This window comes from Mobula hypostoma, chromosome 11, assembly GCF_963921235.1.
Source record: "Mobula hypostoma chromosome 11, sMobHyp1.1, whole genome shotgun sequence".
NCBI lineage: Eukaryota > Metazoa > Chordata > Chondrichthyes > Myliobatiformes > Myliobatidae > Mobula > Mobula hypostoma.
This window is the reverse complement of record NC_086107.1, coordinates 56,964,365-56,989,382: the sequence shown is the minus strand read 5'-3', so window position 1 is coordinate 56,989,382 and position 25,018 is coordinate 56,964,365. Positions and strand designations below refer to the sequence as shown.

Genomic DNA, 25,018 nt, shown 5'->3' with positions numbered 1-25,018 from the left:
ATTATGAAACTTAGGAAAGCTCCATTTGATAAGATTAGGGTAGATTGGGAACAGGAATTGGGGCTTACCATTTCTGTGGATGATTGGGGGCAGATTTTACAATTAGTTAATACTTCCTCTATTTGTGCTAAACATTCCCTAATTCAATTTAAAGTGGTTCATAGAGCACATATGTCCAAAGATAAGTTAGCGCGTTTTTACTCGCATATTAATCCTTCCTGTGATAGATGTTCGGGGCAGATAGCCTCTTTAACTCATATGTTTTGGTCTTGCCCTACTTTGGAAACTTTTTGGAGAGATATTTTCAATATTATTTCTAAGGTATTAAATATAGATATCTCTCCTCACCCTATTACTGCTATCTTTGGACTACCTAAAATTTCTAGTAATCTTTCCCCTTCAGCCCGTAGAATGATTGCATTTCTTACTTTAATGGCGAAAAGATGTATTTTACAACATTGGAAAGAGCTTAATGCTCCAACTACCTTTTTTTGGTTTTCTCAGACGATTTTATGTTTGAATCTGGAGAAAATTAGAAGTAACCTTTATGATTCTTCATTTAAATTTGAACAGATTTGGGGACCTTTTATTCGATATTTTCATTTAATGTAATATTTACCCTTCTTGTTTTTTTTTTCATTGTTTTAATGGAGGTCGGGATTGAGGACGTGATTTTAAGTTTTACTCTGTTTGGTTTCAAGTTAGCCCATTGCTTTGCTTTGCTTTTAGTTAGTTGCACGGTGGGTTTTTTTTGGGGGTTTTTTTTTCTTTTTTTCCATTGATATATATAAAATCTAGTATACTATTATGTTATCTTGGTTTCTTATGCTTAAATTACATTGTTTGTAGTATTTTCTTTTTGGTATTGTTATCTTTTGGAATTTTATTATACTTTAACATTGTATTAATGTTTATATGGCTTACCTTTTTTGTATACTTACTCAATAAAAAGATTTAAAAAGAAAAGAAAAGAAGCCACTCTCAAGTTGGAGGAACAACACCTTATATTCCATCTGGATGGCCTCCAACCTGATGCATGAACATTGACTTCTCTAACTTCCGCTAATGCTCCACCTCCCCCTCGTACCCCATCCGTTATTTATTTATATACATACATTCTTTCTCTCACTCTCCTTTTTCTCCCTCTGCCCTTCTGACTATGCCCCTTGCCCATCCTCTGGGTTCCCCCCCCCAACTTTTCCTTCTCCCTGGGCCTCCTGTCCCATGATCCTCTCGTATCCCCTTTGCCAATCACCTGTCCAGCTCTTGGCTCCATCCCTCCCCCTCCTGTCTTCTCCTATCATTTTGGATCTCCCCCTCCCCCTCCCACTTTCAAATCTCTTACTAGATCTTCCTTCAGTTAGTCCTGACGAAGGGTCTCAGCCTGAAACGTCGACTGTACCTCTTTCTAGAGATGCTGCCTGGCCTGCTGCGTTCACCAGAAATTTTGATGTGTGTTGGTTGAATTTCCAGCATCTGCAGAATTCCTCCTGGAAGCAATATTGAGCCAAGCTGGAAGCCCAGGCTAACCAGAGGGATGCCAGTAGACTGTGGCAGGGTCTAAATGAGATCACTGGGCGCAAAGAAAAGGCTGGGAATATCAATAACTGTGGCGCTGCTCTTCCTGATGAACTTAAGGTATTCTATGCAAGATTCGAACAGAAGAGGAGCGTCCAGCTCCCTCCAGATGAACCAGAACTGGTGGCATCGAGATTCATCGTCACCATGGAGGACGTTAGAAGGGCTTTCCTGAAGATAAATCCAAGGAAGGCGACGGGCCCAGATTGGGTTCTCTGGGCCTGTGCAAGCGAGCTAGCTGGAGTGTTTGCTGACATCTTCAACTGCTCCTTGCTTCAGTCTAAGATTCCCTCATGTTTTAAGAAGGGAACGATAATCCCAGTGCCAAAGAGGAGCAAGGTAGGCATGCCTGAATGACTATCGACCTGTGGCTCTGACGTCAATTACTATGAAGTGCTTCGAGAGATTGGTTATGGCACACATCAACCACAGCCCACCAGTCAACCTCGACGCTTTGCAATTCGCCTACCGGAGCAACAGGTCAACGGCAGATGCCATCTCTCTGGCCCTACATTCCTCCTTAGAACACCTGGAGAATAAAGACGCATACATAAGGCTCCTTTTCATTGACTACAGCTTTGCCTCTAATACCATCATTCCAAATAAACTGATTCCTAAGCTCCAGAACCTGGGCCTTAGCACTCAGATCTGCAGCTGGATCTTCAACTTCCTCACAGACAGGAGCCAGGCTATAAAAATAGGGGACGAGCTCTCCTCTGCAATCACTCTGAGCACTGGTGCCCCACAAGGCTGTGTACTCAGCCCCCTGCTGTACTCACTGTACACCCATGATTGTGTAGCCAAGATTCCATCAAATTCAATATATAAGTTTGCTGATAACACAACAATTGTAGGCTGTATCTCCGGTAATGATGAGTTTGAGTACAGAGAGGAAATTAAGAACCTGGTGGCATGATGTGAAGACAATAACCTATCCCTCAACATCAGCAAGACGAAGGAATTGGTTGTTGATTTCAGAAGGAGTAGCGGACCGCATGACCCAATTTACATCGGTGGTGCGCAAGTGGAACAGGTCAAAAGCTTTAAGTTCCTCGGGTCAATATCACAAATGACCTGACTTGGTCCAACCAGGCAGAGTTCACTGCCAAGAAGGCCCACCAGCGCCTTTACTTCCTGAGAAAACTAAAGAAATTTGGCCTGTCCCCTAAAACCCTCACTAATTTTTATAGATGCACCATAGAAAGCATTCTTCTAGGGTGCGTCAAAACCTGGTATGGAAGTTGTCCTATCCAAGACCGAAAGAAACTGCAGAAGATCGTGAACACGGTGCAGCACATCACACAAACCAGTCTTCCGTCCTTGGACTCACTTTACACCACACGCTATCGGAGCAGTGCTGCCAGGATAATCAAGGACACGACCTACCCAGGCAACACACTTTTTGTCCCTCTTCCCTCTGGGAGAAGGCTCAGGAGCTTGAAGACTCGTACGGCCAGATTTGGGAACAGCTTCTTTCCAATTGTGATAAGACTGCTGAATGGATCCTGACACGGATCTGGGCCGTACCCTCCAAATATCTCGGGTTTTTTGCACTACCTTACTTTCCATTTTTCTATTTTCTATTCATAATTTATAATTTAAATTTTTATATTTACAAATTTTTACTATTTTTAATATTTAATATTTGTAATCCAGGGAGCAGGAAGCGTAGAATCAAATATCACTGTGATGATTGTACGTTCTAGTATCAATTGTTTGGTGACAATAAAGTATAAAGTATGTAAGAAATATAAAGGTTAGAAATGTAATAAGTCTTAAGCTGTAAAACCTCAGCTTTACCCACCTTATTAAATTAAGATATATTTTTGGCACTGAAAATCAGAGTGGCTACACAAGAGACCTCCCTGATAACCTTGTTCCAGTATTACTTCAACATGTGCATGAGTGTAGTCGGGGTGCATGGGGAAATTCAATCACCCTTTGCATTTACAATTAGCAATCTGGTTGACCTGTACTTTCAAGAGACCGTTTGTGAAACAAGGCACATAGTATAGTCTCTGTCTTTCAGGAACACTACTTTGGCCATGGTATAGAAAGTAGCAAAGAAGAGCATTAGTTGTGCAATACAAGTATGCCTTTATGATCACAGCTTTGAGATCACAGCTCAGAATCAGAATTAGGTTTATTGTCATTGACATATGTTTCAAATTTGTTGTTTTGTGTCAGCAGAACGGTCAGAGACATAAAAAATTTCTGTAAGTTCCATTAAATAAATAGTACAAAAGAGGAATAAGGAGGTTGTGTTCATGGGTTCATGGACCATTCAGAAATCTGATGCTGAAAAGGACAAAGCTGTTTCTGGAAAGTTCAGGGTGTGACTTCAGGCTCCTGCAACTCCTCACTGATGTTGGTAATGAGAAGAAGACACGTCCAAAAAGGATAACGTCCTTAATTTTGGATGCAAGCTTTCTGAGGCACAGTCTTTTGAAGATGTTCTCAATACTGGGGAGACTAGTGCCCATGAAAATGAGTTTGGAAGCAGAAGTACAGTGAAAACTTATCACCATCTGTTTTGCATTAGCCATCAAATCTGAGCTATTCTCAGTTTATAAAATATATTTATCAAAAGTAATTGGTTTTCAAAAATAATCAACAAAATTAACTTACTTCCCCCAACAGAACCAAATGTAGTGAACAGCCTACAAGTCGGCGAAGTTGGCACCAACTCCATAACACTGAATTGGAAGCAACCAATAGGATATAAAGATGACTATCGCTATCTGGTAGTGACAAAAGGAAGTTCAGTACCTACCATTACCATTCAAAATGAAACCGTAAAATTTGAAAATGTGAATGTGAACAATCTGATCGCTGGAACCAACTACACGTTCACTGTTATCACACTTGTAGCCAATGTCCAGTCTGACTCCAGAGAAGTATCCAGCTACACAAGTAAGTACCGCAGAAGATATCATCTCTCTATAGTAAATTGTATAAATATAAATTTCCACTGAAGAACCCAAAAGTAAATTTCTGAACACCACCACTCAATCTACAGAAAATGCATGTCATTTTAATTTCTAGCCCATTACTGCTCTGGGCTCTCACTCTTTGGTTTCTTACACTATTACAGTGAAGCTCAAAGATAGTTTGAGGGAAGCAGTTCATCTTTCACTTTGACCTCAGTTGTTCTCTCCACAGATGCTGCTTAATCTGTTGCAATTTCTTGATTTTGTTTCTATTAGGTTTTGAGCTTTATTAATTATACAATACTTGTAATTCCTCCTCATCAGTTCAAACACGATTCAATACTTGGATAACACTCTCATCTGCTGAGATATTTCTATGTTCCTATTCTGTGATGAACATTACTCACCTTACAACACATTACATTTGGTGCCTGAATCCTCCTGGAAAATCCCATCATTATTTTTTATCTCACAGAACCCATACGGATACCAGAAGAAAACATCAGTGTTAGCAGCAACGGGACAGTGGATAGATTGTTTGTGTCCTGGATTCCACCACCTGGAAACGTGGAGGTGTTCTTTATCACTCTTCAAGATGAAAAAAATACATCAGTACGAAAAGTCAACAGTACAAATTCCACATCTTTAACTTTCGCTGATCTTCGACCTGGTCGAGTGTACATCATTACAGTGATTACAAGCAGTGGACCTTTCAATGTTACCTCTGCCAATGTACAGGGTATAACAGGTATTTGCAAAGTGTGAACAACACTTTTAATTGCATTTTTTGTATTAGAAATGATAAATGTGGAACACGTTCTTAAGCATTGATTGCCAAGTTTGGGATGTGAAATAAATATGATTAAGTAATTTGATATCTAGCATTTCACTAACACATGTTGTTTGACCCAGATTCAATATTTAATTATTGCAGAAGGGGATGTTTCCCAAGAAGAACAAGTTGAAAATATTGATTATGTTTTACTACCCTGTGATGTTCTAAAATACTTGACACTCAATGAGATGCTTTTGAAATGTGATTATTAGCATAATGTCAGGAAGTATAAATTTTCTACACTGCTACATTTACTGAAAGTCGGTTATTAGTGAGGTTTCTTACTGGGTATTTTAATAAGGAATATCATCTTTTTAATTTATGTTGGTACGGTTTCTTGAACTGCGATTGAACACGTTGATTCATTTGGTTTTAAGTTAATTACAGTAATTGTTCACTGCATTGTCTGAAGATGACAGTTAGGTCGAAACAGCTAATCTTTGTTTTACTTGAATCCTAACAAATCAAACAAATATACACAGAGAATCGGATGTTAATCTGCATCAAAGGTTAGAGTATTGATAATCGACTGCAATTAACATTTCTGTCATGTCCACTCTCACAATATTTCCATGTTTCCAATTTCCTGTTTTGGTATTCTGATACCAGCCTTTTGTCTCAGCCACTTTAAGTTGTTGCCGCACTTTTAAGCAAAATAATGTGGAAAAATATCTCAGAACACTTGGAAATTTTTAGCTACTGACATATGCAGAAATAATTTTGTTGATTTTCCTCTACTCTGATCCTCAAGTAGTGTTTCATATCAGAAAGTGTTTCCAATCGAGAAATAATAACCAAGAATATCAAAAGCTCAAAAGAAATCTCTGTATATTGGTGCTGTTCAAAACAACTGTACACTTTCTTTCCTCATTCAGTTCCAAGCCCACCTGGTACTATCCAGGTGTTGAACTTCAGTACCAATTTCATCTCATTAAACTGGGAAGCACCTGCTGATATGGATGATGGAAGTTACTCTTTCAATATAACCTACAGTGACGGTTCTTCTACAAGGTCTATTGTCGAACAGTCAAGCTTCACCACAATTTCAAATCTTAGCTCTGCTACAGAATACACAATTTCTGTGGCCACCCTTGGACCCAGAAACCTGTCGAGTCGCATTGAGGAGATTAATCACATGACACGTAAGTGTAGTAAGAAATATCTATATTTTCATGTTTCCAACTTGATTCTTAAAACAAGAGCACTTTGTAAATTACTGCTTTCCTCGAGAAAATTCTTTACTCTATACTTAGAAAGGAAAAGCTTTGGCATAGGTGTGTAAAACAGTTTAAATGTAAATAAAAGTTAACAATGCTACAGTTTATTCAATAAATAACTTGATAGGTTCAACTCTTCACTAGAATACCATTAATTTGAGAATTCCTTTGTCATTCTTACTATCCAGTTCATTGTCCCTTCAGATCGATTGACAGAAAATTGTTAACAATGTTTGTCTGATGAGTTATGGATCTAGTCTGATCAAGTCTCTTTTGCTTGAATCAGGGTACTAGTATTAAATACTGAAAGAGACACAAGAATGAAACTGTAAAATAAGGGTTGCCACTAGATTACAATTCAAAAACCAGACATAAAGAATTGAAAATCTAAGAAATAAGAGCAGTCCATAAGAATCTTTCTGTCAAATCTGCCACTCCATTCATCAAAAAAAAATACATGTTCCCAATATCCCAGTTGTAATGCCAGGGAACTGTGTTCTATATCTCAATTATAACTGATTTCTTTTCATTCCCCTCTAGATGTTGTTCTCTGTTTCTATAACCCTCACACAAGCACTTTTCTACTTTGATATTTAACTTGACAGGTAGTACATTGGCTGATGGAGAGATCTTAACGTAGTCAGCGGGATGTTTCATTGTTTGCATTTCACCAGATGCCATGAGATTTCTTGGGTCCTCTGTCAGTGCTAAGGACGCACAAGGTTACACTCTCTGGAAGATGTGTCACCTCCAATAATGAAATGTTCCTGCCATTTGGCTGCTACATAGAGTAGCTGAGAACTGAGAGCCTGTAGTGTTATCTTCTGAGAATGACTGAGTTTCTTTGTGGATTTGGTATCTCTTCTAATTTTGCTAATGTTAGTGAAGACAAATCAGCAAGTCAAATTGGACTGGACTTAATTTGTTCTTATCATACATGAATTTAATGCTATTATCAATCTGCATGGTCTGTTTGTTTCTCTTTCTTGCTTATCATGCTAGTTTGTATCAACCAAGTGACCTGCTGTACATTTAAGTCAAGCACATTGCTGCAGATCCAGAACTGCACATTGTCCAAATTGTGTAGCAATGCAGAACTCTTTCCTAATGGGGCATTATTCTGGTTTAGTGTTAAATCAGGATGCTGCGTGATCATCAATACTGATGCTGGTTTTATTTTATTCCAAAATATATATAATCAACATATTTTCATTTAAAAAAAACACTTTCGGAACTGAATTCTGTTTGCCAAATCATCAGTCCATACACCTAGATTATACATTCAGTAACCTAACCACATTTGTTTATGTTATGTTATACCCCTCTGAATTACTTAAAAATCCACAGAAATGAATTAAAACAAGTACAAGAGTTAACTGACCATCACCTTTTCATGGTCAGCTAAGAATGGTCATTTCAGCAATGCCACATTCTCCAGATGAAGATTTCTTGAAATTATCTGATATTTTTTACTTGCATGTCAAACGTTGACACTTGCAGTTAACTTTAAATTAAAGTTAAATAAATGCAGGAAATACTGGGCAGGTCAGGCAGCTTCTGTGAAGAGATTAAAAGAGATAGGGTGAGTCAGTCCCAAGAGTTAAAGTCATTTACAGCATTTTTTGTAAACCAGGAGGAGATTATACCTTTAATAAAACCCAACTCATTCTCTGATATCTGAGTCAGTTTACACCAATCCTTCCATGGAGTTTGCATCATTGCCTAATTGGACAGGAAACCTGAGAAAAGTCCCCTTAAATTTTCAGCTCTTTTAAGCAAGAACGTCCGCAAAACCATTTTCTCTTGGCTCTCATCTGAATAACTTAGTTTCAATTCCCCCCTCTTTTTTTAGGCCTTCATTATTTCTTGCAAACTTAATTGTCTTTTCTTCTCATTGGTCACAACCCAGATTCACAAAACATACTTAACATAAAAATTTATGATTAAGTTTTTCAAAGGCATAATTAATAAGTCAAAACAAAATTCAATGTAGGAGAGAATAATTTGTATTTTTTAATCCCACACAGTTCCCACTGCTCCTGGAGCTATCACTGTGACCACCTTCAGCACTAGTTCCATCTCATTAAACTGGGGTGCACCTTCAGATCTGGAAGATGGAAGTTATTCCTTCAATGTCACTTACGATAGTGGTTCTGCAAAAATGTCAGAAACAGTAAATACAACTTCAACAGTAATTTTGAACATTACTTCTGGAACCAACTACACCATTTCTGTGGCCACTGTTGTTCGGGGAAATATATTGAGTGACGTTGTATCAATATCTCAGTTCACCCGTAAGTGAAAGATCCATTCTCAATTCCAAAGAGCAATTTAGAAATAAACACCTTGATTTTATTCTTCTGCTTTCATATTCAGTCCACCACAATTCTCTCATTCCAGATATTACTGTATAAGGTCCTGTGGAGTGGATTGATGAAAATATTTTAACATTTTAGTGTAAAGTGTCCAGAAACCGCTCACGTTTTCTGGACATAATTGCAATTGTTAACTTAGTAGAAATATAAAATAAGCCAGTTGCCTGAGGGGTTGGCTGGCATTAAATGTTTTAAGATATTAATGTCTTATGACTTGAATTTTGTCTTTTAACTAAGCATTCAGTTCTAATATTTTCACTTTTTTCACTCAACATTTTCCTTTCAAATAAATACTGTCATTTTTACTCCTACATCCATCCCATGAAAATTCACACTTGACATCACCCCTCTCTACAAAACAAATCAACTCAATCTGATATTGCTAAGCTATGTCTCTTGATCTAAACCCAACTTCTCTCCATGGTCAAGCCTCATAATGAGCAATAAAGCTTCTCCATTTGAGTTTTTAATTGGTTTCTATCCTGGACACAGCTCCATGATTATGAACAGCAAAAATGATCTTTGTTGCAGCTGTAATTGTATGTCACTTGTCCTCCTTCATCTCTTTGCCCATCTACTCCAGTGCGCGCAGTCCACGTTCAGGACTCTGCACTCTCTTGACTCCACCATAGCTTTGATAGAATAATTTATGCCAATTTCAGGCTTCAGCTCTTATTGATCTCCCAGTTCTAATCACTCCATTCCTGCATTTGTATGCTTCAGAGTTGTTGTTATTTACAACTATGTGTTGAAAACAAAACAGTGTATTATTCGCATATGATAAAACTGAAATATCCTTTCTGCACAAGAACATGAGATGTGATGACAGGCCATAGAAAAAATGGAAAATTACAGAGGTCAGCAACAGTTTGTGTCTACCTTCACAGAAGTATACACCCTGTCAGCGACACTCAAGGAGTAATGGTTCAGGATCAATGAGGAACAGTGAAATTTTATCCAGGAGTTCTAGAGAAACCATTAAATCCCAAGGACTGGAGACACAAGAGACTTGCATCTAGAGCAGTAACCAAACTGCTGGAGGAACTCCCTGTGTCACCACACCCTGCACTGGCCTTCAGACATCGACCATCCCTTTAAGCACCTCAACAGGTGCTGCAAGGCACTCTGAGTCCCACCAGCAGATATTTTCAAATCCCAGAAATTTGAAAACAGCAGTTTTAGAAGTCATGAATGCTCCAGCTATCACATTCCAGATTCTGGAAATGAAGTAGTGAACAGCAAATCTTTGCCCAGTATTTAGCAGAAGGGGGAGAGAAAATGAGAGACAATGGGTGTTATAAGGTGAACGTAATTAAAAGCAAATTAATACTAATTAGGATATCGGGGTGTGGGGGGGTCTACTTCCGTTTTTGATCTTCCGGTGGCTCTCAGTACATAGTGTCCCCGCCATGCCGTACGGGTTGTGAAACCCTCTGTATATACGTAACATTTTGAAGTTCAAGATAAAGTTGTTTCTTTGGCATGAAGTTGTCGAGTGTGCCTTTTTCAAAGTAGAAGTTACCACATATTTTTGGCAACGAGGTGAACTGATTTTGTGAACGTGTCGGCATGTTTTTCAAATGGGAGCTTTCGCGTTCAGTATGGCTACGTTTGGAACTACCTGTGAATTCCTGGAAGAAGCCGAGGACTGGCTGGAGTATGAGGAGAGGTTGGGACACTTTTTCTATGCTAACGGAATTATGGAGGAGGCTAAGAAGCACTCTATTCTCCTGAGTGTGTGTGGGGCAAAGACTTACAAGCTAATAAGGAATTTCGCCGCACCGCGGAAACCAAGGGAAATTCCATTTGACGAACTGGTGAAACTCGTGGGGAACCATTCCAATCCAAGACCTTCTGTGATTGTCCAACGGTGCAAGTTTCACAGCCATTTCAGGAAGCACGGTCAGTCTGTGGCTAATTTTGTGGCCGAGCTTCGGCAGCTGTCAGAGCATTGTGATTTTGGTGCGGTGTTGGAAGATATGTTCTGTGATTGATTGGTATGCGGCATTAAAAATACCGACATACAATGCCACCTGTTAGGGGAAACTCCACCGTTGACTTTCAAGAAAGCCTAAGAGATTGCCCAAGGCATGGAGATGGCTGCTAAAAATGTTAAGGATATCGGCTCACAGTCAGCGGCAGTGCACCAAGTCAGGAGGGAGACTGGTAAACAGGCAAAGCGGGTGGAATGTTTCCGGTGTGGAGGGACGCACTATGCAAATGATTGCAAATTCAAAGACACTGTCTGCCATGTTTGTAGCAAAAAGGGACATTTAGCTAACAAGTGCAGAAGTTCAAAGGGTAAGATTAATCCTGGGCAGGGGGAAGCTCAACAGGCTCAGGCAGCCACACACCATCTAGAAGATGCAGATGAAGAGGCAGCGTGTGCCTACAACATGTTTGGAGTGGAAACAGATGAGGAACCACCTGAACCATATTATGCCACAGTCACTGTCAGGGGAAAGGACATTAAGTTTGAGATTGATTCAGGGGCTACTGCATCGGTTATTAGTGAGCAGTCATGGGGATCCAACCTGCCTCCCATTAGACCGTCAAAGCTCAAACTTAGGACCTATACGGGGCAGCCCATACCTCATTTAGGGGTGTTATATATGGACATTTCAGCCAGGGATCAGAAGGCTGAAGCCAGGCTAATGATAGCTAAGGGCAGGGGACCCAGTCTGTTGGGTCGCGATTGGCTTCGCAAAATCCGGCTAAACTGGCATGAAATTAAGTATGCACACACGACGGAGGACACTCTGCAGCGGTACAGTGACGTTTTCAGGGATGAGCTGGGAACACTGAAGGGTGTGACAGTGAAACTCCATGTCGACCCTGAGGCTACACCACGTTTCTTAAAGCCCAGGTCGGTGCCCTATGCCATGAAAGGCAAAGTCAAGGAGGAGCTGGAACGTTTACAGAGGCTGGGCATTATTGAGCCCATCTAGTTTTCAAGGTGGGTGGCTCCCATTGTTCCAGTATTGAAGGCAGACAAAAACGGAAGTAGACCCCCCCCCCATATCCTAATTGGTATTAACTTACTTTTAATTACGCGCACATTACAACACTTATGTCCCCGCCATGCTGTACGGGTTATGAAACCCTCTGTATATACATAACGTTTTGAAGTTCGAGATAAAGATGTTTCTTTGGCATGAAGTTGTCGAGTGTGCCTTTTTCAAAGTAGAAGTTACCGCAATGGGTAATCAGTAATCTGTTCCACAACCATCAGTCGGAGGGAAAATACTAGAATCTGTGATTAGGAAGTAACAGCAGAACACCTTGAAAACGATAAGATTGAGCAGAATCAGCATGGAATTAGGAACGGACACATATTAAACCAATATTCTGCAGTTCTCTGAGAATAAGTAGTAGAATAGATAAGAGGACACCAGTGAATTTTGTGATGTCGGAATTTCAGAAACCTCTCAATCATTTACATACTGGGGCTGAGACCATAAGACCATAGGATATAGGAGCAGAATTAGGCCATTTGGGTCCATCAAGTCTGCTCTGCCATTTCATCATGGCTGATCCAATTTTCTCTCTCAGTCCCAATCTCCTGCCTTGTTCCCTTATGCCTTCATGCCCTGACCAATAAAGAATCTATCAACCTCAGCCTTAAAGATACATAAAGATCTGGCCTCCACAGCTGCCTGTGGCAAAGAATTCCACAGATTCACCACTCTCGGGCTACAGCAATCAAACCCTCTTCATATGTCAAGCTATTCAATCCTGGAATAATTTTCGTGAACATTCTTTGAACCCTCTCCAGTTTTACCATATTCTTTCTAAGATAAGGGGACCGAAACTGCTGACAGTACTCCAAGTGAGGTCTCACCAGTGCTTTATAGAGTCTCAACATTACATCCTTGCTTTCATATATTAGCCTTCTTGAAATGAATGCTAACATCGCATTTGCCTTCCTCATCTCAGACTCAACCTGCAAATTAAACTTTGGAGAATCCTGTACAAGGGCCCCCAAGTCCTTTTGCACCTCAGTTTTTTTTTTGTATTTTCTCTCCATTTAGAAAATAATCTACTCTTTCATTTCTTCTACCGAAGTGCATGACCACGCACTTCCAAATATTGTATTCCAACTGCCATTTCTTTGCCCATTCTTCTAATCTGCCTAAGTCCTTCTGGAGCCCCTCTACTTCCTCAAAACTACCACACCTTTCTTCATAATGTCTGCAAACTTTCCAATGAAGCCATCAATTTCATCATCCAAATCATTGACATATAACATAAAAAACATCGATGCCAGCACAGATGCCTGTAGAACACCACTAGTCACATGCAATTTTCTTTATCTCTACTAGGCTTTCTTTATTCTCATTTTTTTGTCTCCTGCCAGTCAGCCACTGCTTTATCCATGCTAATACCTTTCATCTAATGCCTTGGACTCATTGCTTTTTACACAGCCTCATGTGTGGCACCTTGTCAAAGGCCTTCTGAGAATCCTAGTATATTATATCAACCAATTCTCTTTTGCCTATCCTACTTGTTATTTCTTCAAAGAATTCTAACAGATTTATCAGGCAAGATTTTCCATTGAGGAAGACATGCTGATTATGGCCTATTTTATCATGTACTCTGAGACCTCAATCCCCAATAATCGACTCCAACATCTTCCCAACCACTGAGGTCAGACTAACTAGCCTATTGTTTCCTTTCTTCTGCCTTCCTCCCTTTCTGAGGAATGGAGTGACATTTACAATCTTCCAGTCTTCCAGAACCATTCCAGAATCTAGTGATTATTAAATGATCATTAATAATGCCTCTACAGTCTCTTCAGCCACCTCTTCCAGAACCCTGAGGTGTACACCATCTGGTCCAGGTGAATTATCTATCTTCAGACTTTTCAGTTTCCCAAGAACCTTCTTTCTAGTTTATGACCCCTGACACCTGGAACTTCACCATACTGCTAGTGTCTTCCACAGTGAAGACTGATACCAAATACTTTTTCAATTTATCCACCATTTCCTTGTCCCCAATTACTAACTCTCCAGCATCATCTTCCAGTAGTCCAAAATCAACTCTCACCTCTCTTTTACACTCTAAGTATCTGAAGAAACTTTGGGCTTCTTCTTTAATATTATTTGCTAGCTTACTTTCATATTCCATCTTAGCTTCTTAATGAATTTATTTAGTTGGCTTCTGTTGGTTTTTAAAAGCCTCTCAATCCTCTAACTTCCTACTAATTTCTGCTTAATTGTATGCCCTCCCTTTGGCTTTTATGTTACCTAACGCATCTCTTGTTAGCCACTGTTGTGTCATCTTGCCTTCAGAATACTTCTTCCTCTTTGGGATGTATATATCCTATGCCTTCCAAATTGCTTCCAGAAATTCCAGCCATTGCTGCTCTGCTGTCATCCCTGCCAGTGTTCTTTTCCAATCAAATCAGGCTAATTCCTCTCTCGTGCCTCTGTAATTCCCTTTGTTCCAATGTAATACTGATACATCTGACTTTAGCTTCACCTTCTCAAATTTCAGGGTGAATTTGATCATATTATGATCACTTGCCCCTCAGAGTTCATTTACCTTAAGATCTCTAACCAATTCTGCTTCACTGCACAACACCCAAATCCAGAATAGCTGATCCCCCTCATGGGCTCAAGAACATAAAAACATAGAAACATAGAAAACCTACAGAACAATACAGGCCCTTCAGCCCACAAAGCTGTGCCAAACATGTCCTTACTTAATAAATTACCTAGGGTTACCCACAGCCCTCTGTCTTTCTAAGCTCCAGATATCTATCCAGGAGTCTCGTATAAAACCCTATCATTTTTGCCTCCACCACCATTGTTGGCAGCCCATTCCACGCTCTCACCACTCTCTGTATAAAAATTTACCACTGACATCTCCTCTGTACCTACTTCCAAGCACCTTAAAACTGTGCCCTCTCAAGTTAGCCATATTAGCCCTGGGAAAAAGCCTCTGACTATCCACACAATCAATGCCTCTCATCATCTTTAACACCTCTATCAGATCACCACTCATCCTCCGTCGCTCCAAGGAGAAAAGGCCGAGTTCACTCAACCTATTCTCATAAGGCATGCTCCCCAGGCAACATCTTTGTAAGTCTCCTCTGCACCATTTCTATGGTTTCCACATCCTGAGGCGACCAGAACTGAGCACAGTACTCCAAGTGAGGTCTGACCAGGGTCCTATATAGCTGCAACATTACCTCTCAGCTCCTAAACTCAGTCCCATGGTTAATGAAAGCTAATGCACCATATGCCTACTTAACCACAGAGTCAACCTGCGTAGCAGCTTTGAGTGTCCTTTGGACTCGGATCCCAAGAACCCTCTGATCCTTCACACTGCCAAGAGTCTTATCATTAATACTATATTCTGCCATCATATTTGACCTACCAAAATGAACCACTTCACACTTATCTAGGTTAAATTCTATCTGCCACTTCTTAGCCCCATTTTACATTCTATCGATGTCCTGCTGTAACCTCTAATAGCCCTCTATACTATCCACAACATCCCCAACCTTTGTGTCATCAGCAGATTTACTAACCCATCCCTCCACTTCCTCATCCAGGTCATTCATAAAAATCATGAACTGTAAGGGTCTCAGAACAGATCCCTGAGGCACACCACTGGTCACCGGCCTGCATGCAGAATATGACCCGTCTACAACCACTCGTTGCCTTCTGTGGGCAAACGAGTTCTGGATCCAGAAAGCAATGTTACCTTGGATCCCATTCCTCCTTACTTTCTCAATAAGCCTTGCATGGGATACCTTGTCAAATGATTTGCTGAAAGCTATGTACATTACTACTACTGCTCTACCTTCATCAATGTGTTTAGTCACATCCTCAAAAAATTCAATCAGGCTCCTAAGGCACAACCTGATTTTCACAAAGTCATGCTGACTATTCCTAATCATATTATGCCTCTCCAAATGTTCATAAATCCTGCCTCTCAGGATCTTCTCCATCAACTTACCAACCACTGAAGTAACACTCACTGGTCTATAATTTCCTAGGCTGTTTCTTCCCCCTTTCTTGAATAAGGGAACAACATCCGGAACCCTCCAACCCTCTGGAACCTCTCCTGTCCCCATTGATGATGCAAAGATCATCACCAGAGACTCAGCAATCTCCTCCCTCGCCTCCCACAGTAGCCTGGGGTACATCTTGTCCAGACACGATGACTTATCCAACTTAATGCTTTCCAAAATCTCCAGCACATCCTCTTTCTTTATATCTATATGCTCAAGTTTTTCGGTCCCCTGTAAGCCATCCCTACATTCTCCAATATCCTTTTCCATAGTGAAGCAAAGTATTCATTAAGTACCTCTGGTATCTCCTCCCGTTCCATATACACTTTTCCACTGTCACACTTGCAGACATCCCACCCTGCAAAAACTCATTTCAGAGAGGTAGCAGCATCAATTTGAGGGAGACTCCCGGAACTTTCGGGAGAGGTGGGATGTCTGCAATAGAATGGCTCCTTAGCAGCTAGCCAGCTAGTTTAAATAACATTAGCTATGCTAATGAACGAATGACACCTGTTAAACTCACCTCAACATGTCTTTTACAGTCTTAATCCACCATGAGCAATAGAAAAGACACTGTTGCAAACAGTGCAGCGAGCAACACTGTCATTATTTTTGACCCCTATTAGGGTAGTCTGAGTAACGTACATTTTATATTTTCTTTTTTTGGAGCACTCTGCCATGGCGCTCTCGCGCTCTCTCTCTGTCATGGTCGCTGTCTCGCTCTCACGCTCGCTCTGTCTCTCTCTCTTTCTCTCTCTCTATCGTGGTCGTGCTCACACTCTCTCGCTCGCTCTCGTACTCGCTCTCTCTTGTTCTCTCTCACACTCTCTCTCTCTCTCGCTCTCGCGCTCACTCGCTCTCAAAAAAACTGATTCCCGGGACATTGTATATAATTTGCGGGCATCAAGGAGCCACGATTAATATGCGGGAGACTCCCGGAACTTCCAGGAGAGGTGGGATGTCTGAACTTGATTGGTCCTATTCTCTCATATCTTATCCTTTTACTCTTCACCTACTCTTCACAAATAGGATGCTGAAAGGGACGAAGCTGTTTCTGGAAAGTTGAGGGTGTGTCTTCAGGCTCCTGCAACTCCTTACTGATGGTGGTATTGAAAATAGGTCATTTGCAAAATGGTTAATGTGTCATAGGAAGTGGCTAGGAACGGACCCAAGTGCAAGACACAGATACTGAAGTACTAGGGACAGGACTAGGATACAGGGTGAGGGCAAGGACATGGACATGAAAACCGGGAACCCGAAACAGGACTGGACAAGAGAGCTAGGAGCCCGGCTTGAACTCCAAGCCAGAGACTGGACCAGGACCCAGTACCTGGGACTTGCCTCTGGCTCGGACCCCAGAACTAGGCAAGGACGAGGCTTGGCTGGCAGGCAGGACGAGGCTGGAGTCTTAAGGCTTGAGGCAAGAGGCTAGAGACTCGAGGCTTGGCAGGAGGCAGGAGGATGGAGTCTTCAGGCTTGAGGCTAGAGGCTAGAGACTAGAGGCGAGGCTTGGCAGGAGGCTGAAGGCTGGAGCCTTCAGGCTTGAGGCTAGAGGCTAGAGACCTAAGGCAAGACTTGGCAGGAGGCAGGAGGCTGGAGACTTGAGGCTTGAGGCTAGAGGCTAGAGACTAGAGACTTGAGGGGAGGCGAGGCAGGAGGCTGGAGACTTGAGGCGAGGCTTGGCAGGAGGCTGGAGACTTGAGGCGAGGCTTGGCAGGAGGAAGGAGGCTGGAGTCTTCAGGCTTGAGAATAGAGACTAGAGGTGAGGCTTGGCAGGAGGCTGGAGACTTCAGGCTTGAGGCTAGGCAGGAGGCTAGAGACTGGAGGTGAGGCTTGGGCTGGAGGCTGGAGTCTCCTCCTGGGCAGGGCGTGGTTCTCCTGGGCAGAGCATGGTTCTCCACCCGACGGAGGCAAGGGACAGGAAGGGACAGAACCAACAATAGGTAACGGCAATACGGCCTGACTTACCCGACAGAGGCTAGGGACAGGAAAGGACAGAACTAACTGCAGGGTAATGGCAAGACGGCCTGACTTACCCGGCGGAGGCAAGGGACAGGATGGGAGCTAGGTACGGGGTGGCTCCAGGACAAGACAGCAAGACAAGGCAAGGCTTCAGGCAATGCAAGGCAAGACAGAACTTCAGGCGAGGGGCAAGTTACCGGCAAGACAAGGCAAGGCTTCAGGCGAGGAAACAGAACGCAGGGGAAGGGATACAAGGAGTAAGAAAAAGAACAATCCAGCAGCCGCGCCTGGTCTCTGAAGGTATTTATGCAGCCAACCCCAACGAGTATCAGCTGCCTCAGTTAGAGCTCAACAAGAACAGAAACAGGGTAGACAGGAAAACAAGGAGCAAGGGTCAATGGACCAGACCATTAACCAGAATACGGACTTCATAGACCGGACCATGACATAATGTCCTTAATGATGGATGCTGCCATTTAAGGCACAGTCTTTTGAAGATGTCCTCAATGCTGGGGAGACTAGTGCCCATGAAAATGGGTTTGGAAGCAGAAGTACAATGAAAACTTACCACCATCTGTTTTACATTAGCCATCAAATCTGAGCTATTCTCAGTTCATAAAATATATTTATCAAAAGTAATTGGTTTTCAAAAATAATCAACGAAACTAACTTATTCCCCCAACAGAACCAAATGTAGTGAACAGCCTACAAGTTGACGATGTTGGCTCCAACTCCATAACACTGAATTGGAAGCAACCAATAGGATATAAAGATGACTATCACTATTGGGTAGTGACAGAAGATAGTTCAGAACCTACAATTACCATTCAAAATGAAACTGTAAAATTAGTAAATGCTACTGTGAGCAATCTGATTGCTGGAACTAACTACACCTTCACTGTTATCACACTTGTAGCCAATGTCCAGTCTGATTCCAGAGAAGTATCCAGCTACACAAGTAAGTACTGCAAAAGGTATCATCTCTCTATAGTAAATTGTATAAATATAAATTTCCACTGAAGAACCCAAAAGCAAATTTCTGAACACCACCACTCAATCTACAGAAAATGCATGTCATTTTAATTTCTGGCCCATTCCTGCTCTGGGCTCTTACTCTTTCGTTTCTTATACTAGTACAGTGAAGCTCAAAGATAGTTTGAGGAAAAGCAGTTCATCTTTCACTTTGACCTTAGTTGTTCTCTCCACAGATGCTGCTTAATCTGTTGCAATTTCTTGATTTTGTTTCTACCAGGATTTCAGCTTTATTAACTATACAATACTTGTAATTCCTCCTCATCAGTTCAAACACGATTCAATACTTGGATAACACTCTCATCTGCTGAGATGTTTCTATGTTCCTATTCTGTGATGAACATTACTTACCTTGCACCACATTAAGTTCTGTGTCTGAATCCTCCTGGAAAATCACATCATTTCTTTCATCTCACAGAACCTGTACAGACACCAGAAGCAAACATCAGTGTTAGCAGCAATGGGACAATGGATAGATTGTTTGTGTCCTGGATTCCACCACCTGGAAAGGTGGAGGTGTTCTTTATCACTCTTCAAGATGTAAAAAACACGTCAGTACAAAAAGTCAACAGTACAAATTCCACTTCTGTAATTTTCACCGATCTTCGACCTGGTCGAGTGTACAACGTCACAGTGATTACAAGCAGTGGACCTTTCAATGTTACCTCCGCCAATGTACAGGGTATAACAGGTATGTTCAAACTGCAAAGAACACTTTTAATTGAATTTGTCTTTTGAATTAGAAATGATGAATGTGGAACACATTCTTAAGCATCAATTGCCAAGTTTGGGATGTGAAATCACCATGATTGAGGAACTTGATCTCCAGTGTTTCACTAACATTGATTGTTTGACCCAGGTTCAACATTTAATTATTGGGGATGGGGATGTTGCCCAAGAAGAACAAGTCTAAAATGTCGAAATTTTTTTTACTACCCTGTGATATCCCATATCACTTGACACTCAATGAAGTACTTTTGAGGTTTAATTATTAACATAATGTCAGAAAGTTTAAATTTTCTACACTAAATTTACTAAAAGCTGGTTATCAGTGAGATTTCTTACTGAGTATTTTAATAAGGAATATCATCTTTTTAATTTATGTAGTTACGGTATCTTGTAGTGCAATTGAACGCATTGATTCAGTTGGTTTTAAGTTAATTACAGTACTCATTATTTACTGTATTGTCTAAAGATGGCTTTCGGTTGAAACTGCCAAACGTTGTTTTATTTGAATCTCAACAAATAAAACAAATATACACAAAGACTCGATGTTAATCTGCATCAAAGGTTAGAGTATTGACAATTGACTGCAATTAACATTTCTGTCATGTCCACTCTCACAATATTTCCATGTTTCCATCTGCCTGATTTTTTATCCTGATACCAGCCTTTCATCTCAGTCGCCTTAAGTTGTTGCCGCACTTTTAAGGAAAATAATTTTGAAAAATACTTCAGAACATTTGGGAAATTTTTAGCAGCTGACTCCTGCTGAAATTATACAGTATATTTTCCTCTACTCTGATCCTCAAGTGGTGTTTCATATCGCAAAGTGTGGCCAACTGAGAAATAATAACCAAGAATTTCAAAAGCTCAAAAGAAATCTCTGTATATTGGTGTTAATCACATCAACTGTACACTTTCTTTCCTCGTTCAGTTCCAAGCCCACCTGGTACTATCCAGGTGTTGAACTTCAGTACCAATTTCATCTCATTAAACTGGGGAGCACCTGCTGATATGGATGATGGAAGTTACTCCTTCAACATAACCTACAGTGGTGGTTCTTCTACAAGGTCTATTGTCGAACAGTCAAGCTTCATCACAATTTCACACCTTAATTCTGCTACAGAATACAAAATTTCCGTGACCACCCTAGGACCCAGAAACCTGTCGAGTCGCATTGAGGAGATCAATCACATGACACGTAAGTGTAGTAAGAAATGTCTATATTTTCATGTTTCCAACTTTATTCTTAAAATGCTTAACTATATACTTAGAATGTTAAAGCTTTGGCATAAGTGTGTAAAACAGTTTAAAGGTAAATAAAAGTTAAAAATGCTACAGTTTATTCTATAAATAACTTACTAATTTCAACTCTTCACTCATATAACATCAATTTGAGAATTCCTTTGTCATTCTTACTATTCTGTTCATTGTCTCTGTTACCAATGTTTGTCTGATGAATTATGGATCTAGTCTGATCAACTCTCTTTTGCTTGAATCAGGGTACCAGTACTGTATTAAATACTGAAAGAGACACAAGAATGAAACTGTAAAATAAGGGTTGCCACTGGAATACAATTCAAAAACCATACATAAAGAATTGAAAATCTAAGAAATAAGAGCAGTCCATCAGAATCTTTCTGTCAAATCTGCCACTCCATTCATGAAAAAAAACTACATGTTCCCAATATCCCAGTTGTAATGCCAGGGAATTGTGTTCTATATCTCAATTATAACTGATTTCTTTTCATTCCCCTCTAGATGTTGTTCTCTGTTTCTATAACCTTCACACAAGCACTTTTCTACCTTGATATTTAACTTGACAGGTAGTACATTGGCTGATGGAGAGATCTTAACGTAGTCAGCGGGACGTTTCATTGCTTGCATTTCACCAGATGCCATGAGATTTCTTGGGTCCTCTGTCAGTGCTAAGGACACACAAGGTTACGCTCTCTGGAAGATGTGTCACCTCCAATAATGAAATGTTCCTGCCATTTGGCTGCTACATAGAGTAGCTGAGAACTGAGAGCCTGCAGTGTTATCTTCTGAGAATGACTGAGTTCCTTTGTGGATTTGGTATCTCTTCTAATTTTGCTAATGTTAGTGAAGACAAATTAGCAAGTCAAGTTGGACTGGACTTAATTTGTTTTTATCATACATGAATTTAATGCTATTATCAATCTGCATGGTCTGTCTGTTTCTCTTTCTTGCTTATCATGCTAGTTTGTATCAACCAAGTGACCTGCTGTACATTTAAGTCAAGCACATTGCTGCAGATCCAGAACTGCACATTGTCCAAATTGTGTAGCAATGCAGAACTCTTTCCTAATGGGGCATTATTCTGGTTTAGTGTTAAATCAGGATGCTGCGTGATCATCAATACTGATGCCGGTTTTATTTTATTCCAAAATATATATAATCAACATATTTTCATTCAAAAAAAACACTTTCGGAACTGAATTCTGTTTGCCAAATCATCAGTCCATACACCTGGATTATACATTCAGTAACCTAACCACATTTGTTTACATTATGTTATTCCCCTCTGAATTAACTTTACAATCCACAGAAATGAATTAAAACAAGTACAAGAGTTAACTGGCCATCACCTTTTCATGGTCAGCTAAGAATGGTCATTTCAGCAATGCCACATTCTCCAGATGAAGATTTCTTGAAATTATCTGATATTTTTTACTTGCATGTCAAACGTTGACACTTGCAGTTAACTTTAAATTAAAGTTAAATAAATGCAAGAAATACTGGGCAGGTCAGGCAGCATCTGTTGAAAGATTAAAGGAGATAGGGTGAGTCAGTCCCAAGAGTTAAAGTCATTTACAGCATTTTTTGTAAACCAGGAGGAGATTATACCTTTAATAAAACCCAACTCATTCTCTGATATCTGAGTCAGTTTGCACCAATCCTTCCATGGAGTTTGCATCATTGCCTAATTGGGCAGGAAACCTGAGAAAAGTCCCCTTAAATTTTCAGATCTTTTAAGCAAGAACGTCCGCAAAACCATTTTCTCTTGGCTCCCATCTGAATAACTTAGTTTCAATTCCCCCCTCTTTTTTTAAGCTTTCATTATTTCTTGCAAACTTAATTGTCTTTTCTTCTCATTGGTCGCAACCCAGATTCACAAAATATATTTAACATAAAAATTAATGATTAAGTTTTTCAAAGGCATAATTAATAAGTCAAAACAAAATTCCGTGTAGGAGAGAATAATTTGCTCTATTTTTTAATCCCACACAGTTCCCACTGCTCCTGGAGCTATCACTGTGACCACCTTCAGCACTAGTTCCATCTCATTAAAGTGGGGTGCACCTTCAGATCTGGAAGATGGAAGTTATTCCTTCAACGTCACTTACGATAGTGGTTCTGCAAAAATGTCAGAAACAGTAAATACAACTTCAACAGTAATTTTGAACGTTACTTCTGGAACCAACTACACCATTTCTGTGGCCACTGTTGTTCGGGGAAATATATCGAGTGACGTTGTATCAATATCTCAGTTCACCCGTAAGTGAAAGATCCATTCTCAATTCCAAAGAGCAATTTAGAAATAAACACCTTGATTTTATTCTTCTGCTTTCATATTCAGTCCACCACAATTCTCTTATTCCAGATATTGCTGTATAAGGTCCTGTGGAGTGGATTGACGAAAATATTTTAACATTTTAGTGTAAAGTGTCCAGAAACCACTGTTCTGTTCATTGTCTCTGTTACCAATGTTTGTCTGATGAGTTACGGATCATGTCTGATCAAGTCTCTTTTGCTTGAATCACGGATCTAGTATTAAACACTGAAAGAGACACATGAATGAAACTGTAAAATAAGGGGTACCACTGGAATACAATGTGTATCCTTGGCCATTAAGCTCTCAGCTATCATCTTGATTCACTATGCATACAACATCATACATGCCAATCTATAACTGTGCTACAAATTCACCTACCTTATTCCATATACTGCACACATTCAAATATTTCACCTTCAGTCCTGCAATAATCCTTTTTGATTTTGCCCACTTTTTACATTGCAACTTATCCTATTGACTGCAATTTTGCCCTTTCAACAGTCTCTCCTCACAAGAAATTGCCTCTGTTTGTAAACCAGCTACCTCATCTTCGGCACTATCATCTGCCTTTCCTACAATATTTCTTGCATTGAAATATACGCAACTCAGTACAATAGCCACACCGTGCTCAAACTTTTGATTCCTAACTTTGTCTGAGGTCTTACCAACATCTGCTTCCACTAACTGTTCTGGCACTATGATTCCCATCCACATGCAGCACGAACAAAACTTCCCCTCCAGTTCTGGTGCAAACCATCCCTTGTGTACAGGTCCCACCTTCCCTGAAAGAGAGCCCAATGATCCTAAATTCTTATGCCCTCCCTCCTACACCAACTCCTCAGCCATGTATTGAACTGTATAATCTTCCTAGTTCTGGCCTCACAAGCACGTGATACGGGTAGCAATCCTGAGATCACTGACAATAACATTGTCGTTGGCCGATCCAAGATGGTGATGAATTGTCATATAGGAGAGAGATTGAAAATCTGGATGATTGGTACCACAACACAACCTTTCCCTTCATGACAGCAAGACCAAAGAGCTGATTATTCACTACAGGAGGAACAAACCGGAAGTCTGTCAGCCGGTCCTCATGGAAGGGTCAGATATGGAGAAGATCAAAATCTTTAAACACCGCAGTGTTATCATTTCAGGGGATCTGTCCTGTGCCCTGTACATAAGTGCTATTACAAAGATGGCACAGCAATGTCTCTACTTTCTTATGAACATACGTTGATTTGGCATGCCATCTAAAACCTGGCCAAGCTTCAATAGATGTGCAGTTAATAGTATATTTAGTGGTGGCACGAGGGCCTGATAGAGAAGTTGCAGAGCCTGGGCCTCTGCACCTCCCTCTGCAATTGGATCCTTGTCTTCCTAACCGGAATACCATATTCTGTGCGGATTGGTGATAACATATCCTCATCGCTGACGATCAACACTAGTGTACCTCGGGGATGTGTGCTTAGCCCACTGCTCTACTCTCTGTATACACATGGCTGTGTGGCTAGGCATAGTACAAATACCCTCTACAAGTTTGCTGATGATACAACCATTGTTGGTAGAATCTCAGGTTGTGACAAGAGGGCTTACAGGAGTGAGATATGCTAACTAGTGGAATGGTGCCACAGCAACAACCTGGCACTCGACGTCTGTAAAACGAAAGATTGTGGGCTTTGGGAAGGATAAGTGTCATGATCCGGTCCGCGAAGTCTGCATTCCGGTTCACGGTCCGGTTCATGGACTCAGGATTCTGGGTCTTCCAGCT

At 40.6% G+C, this 25,018-nt stretch overlaps 1 protein-coding gene across 7 annotated transcripts in view; it reads left to right on the top strand.

Annotated features, from left to right (window-relative positions):
• Positions 1 to 25,018, top strand: part of LOC134353772 (receptor-type tyrosine-protein phosphatase eta-like) — a 299,381-nt gene that overhangs the window by 157,854 nt on the left and 116,509 nt on the right. For 6 of the 7 annotated variants that reach the window (XR_010019675.1, XM_063062133.1, XM_063062132.1 and 3 more), the window contains 7 exons: positions 4,219 to 4,491; positions 4,984 to 5,256; positions 6,219 to 6,485; positions 8,588 to 8,854; positions 19,369 to 19,641; positions 20,608 to 20,874; positions 22,926 to 23,192. Coding sequence is in view for 6 of the 7 variants with exons in the window: in XM_063062133.1 (XP_062918203.1) it covers positions 4,219 to 4,491; positions 4,984 to 5,256; positions 6,219 to 6,485; positions 8,588 to 8,854; positions 19,369 to 19,641; positions 20,608 to 20,874; positions 22,926 to 23,192 (1,887 nt within the window). In the remaining variant the exon portion in view is untranslated. The remainder of the gene's footprint in view (positions 1 to 4,218; positions 4,492 to 4,983; positions 5,257 to 6,218; positions 6,486 to 8,587; positions 8,855 to 19,368; positions 19,642 to 20,607; positions 20,875 to 22,925; positions 23,193 to 25,018) is intronic. The other variant, XM_063062129.1, reaches the window with a different exon arrangement.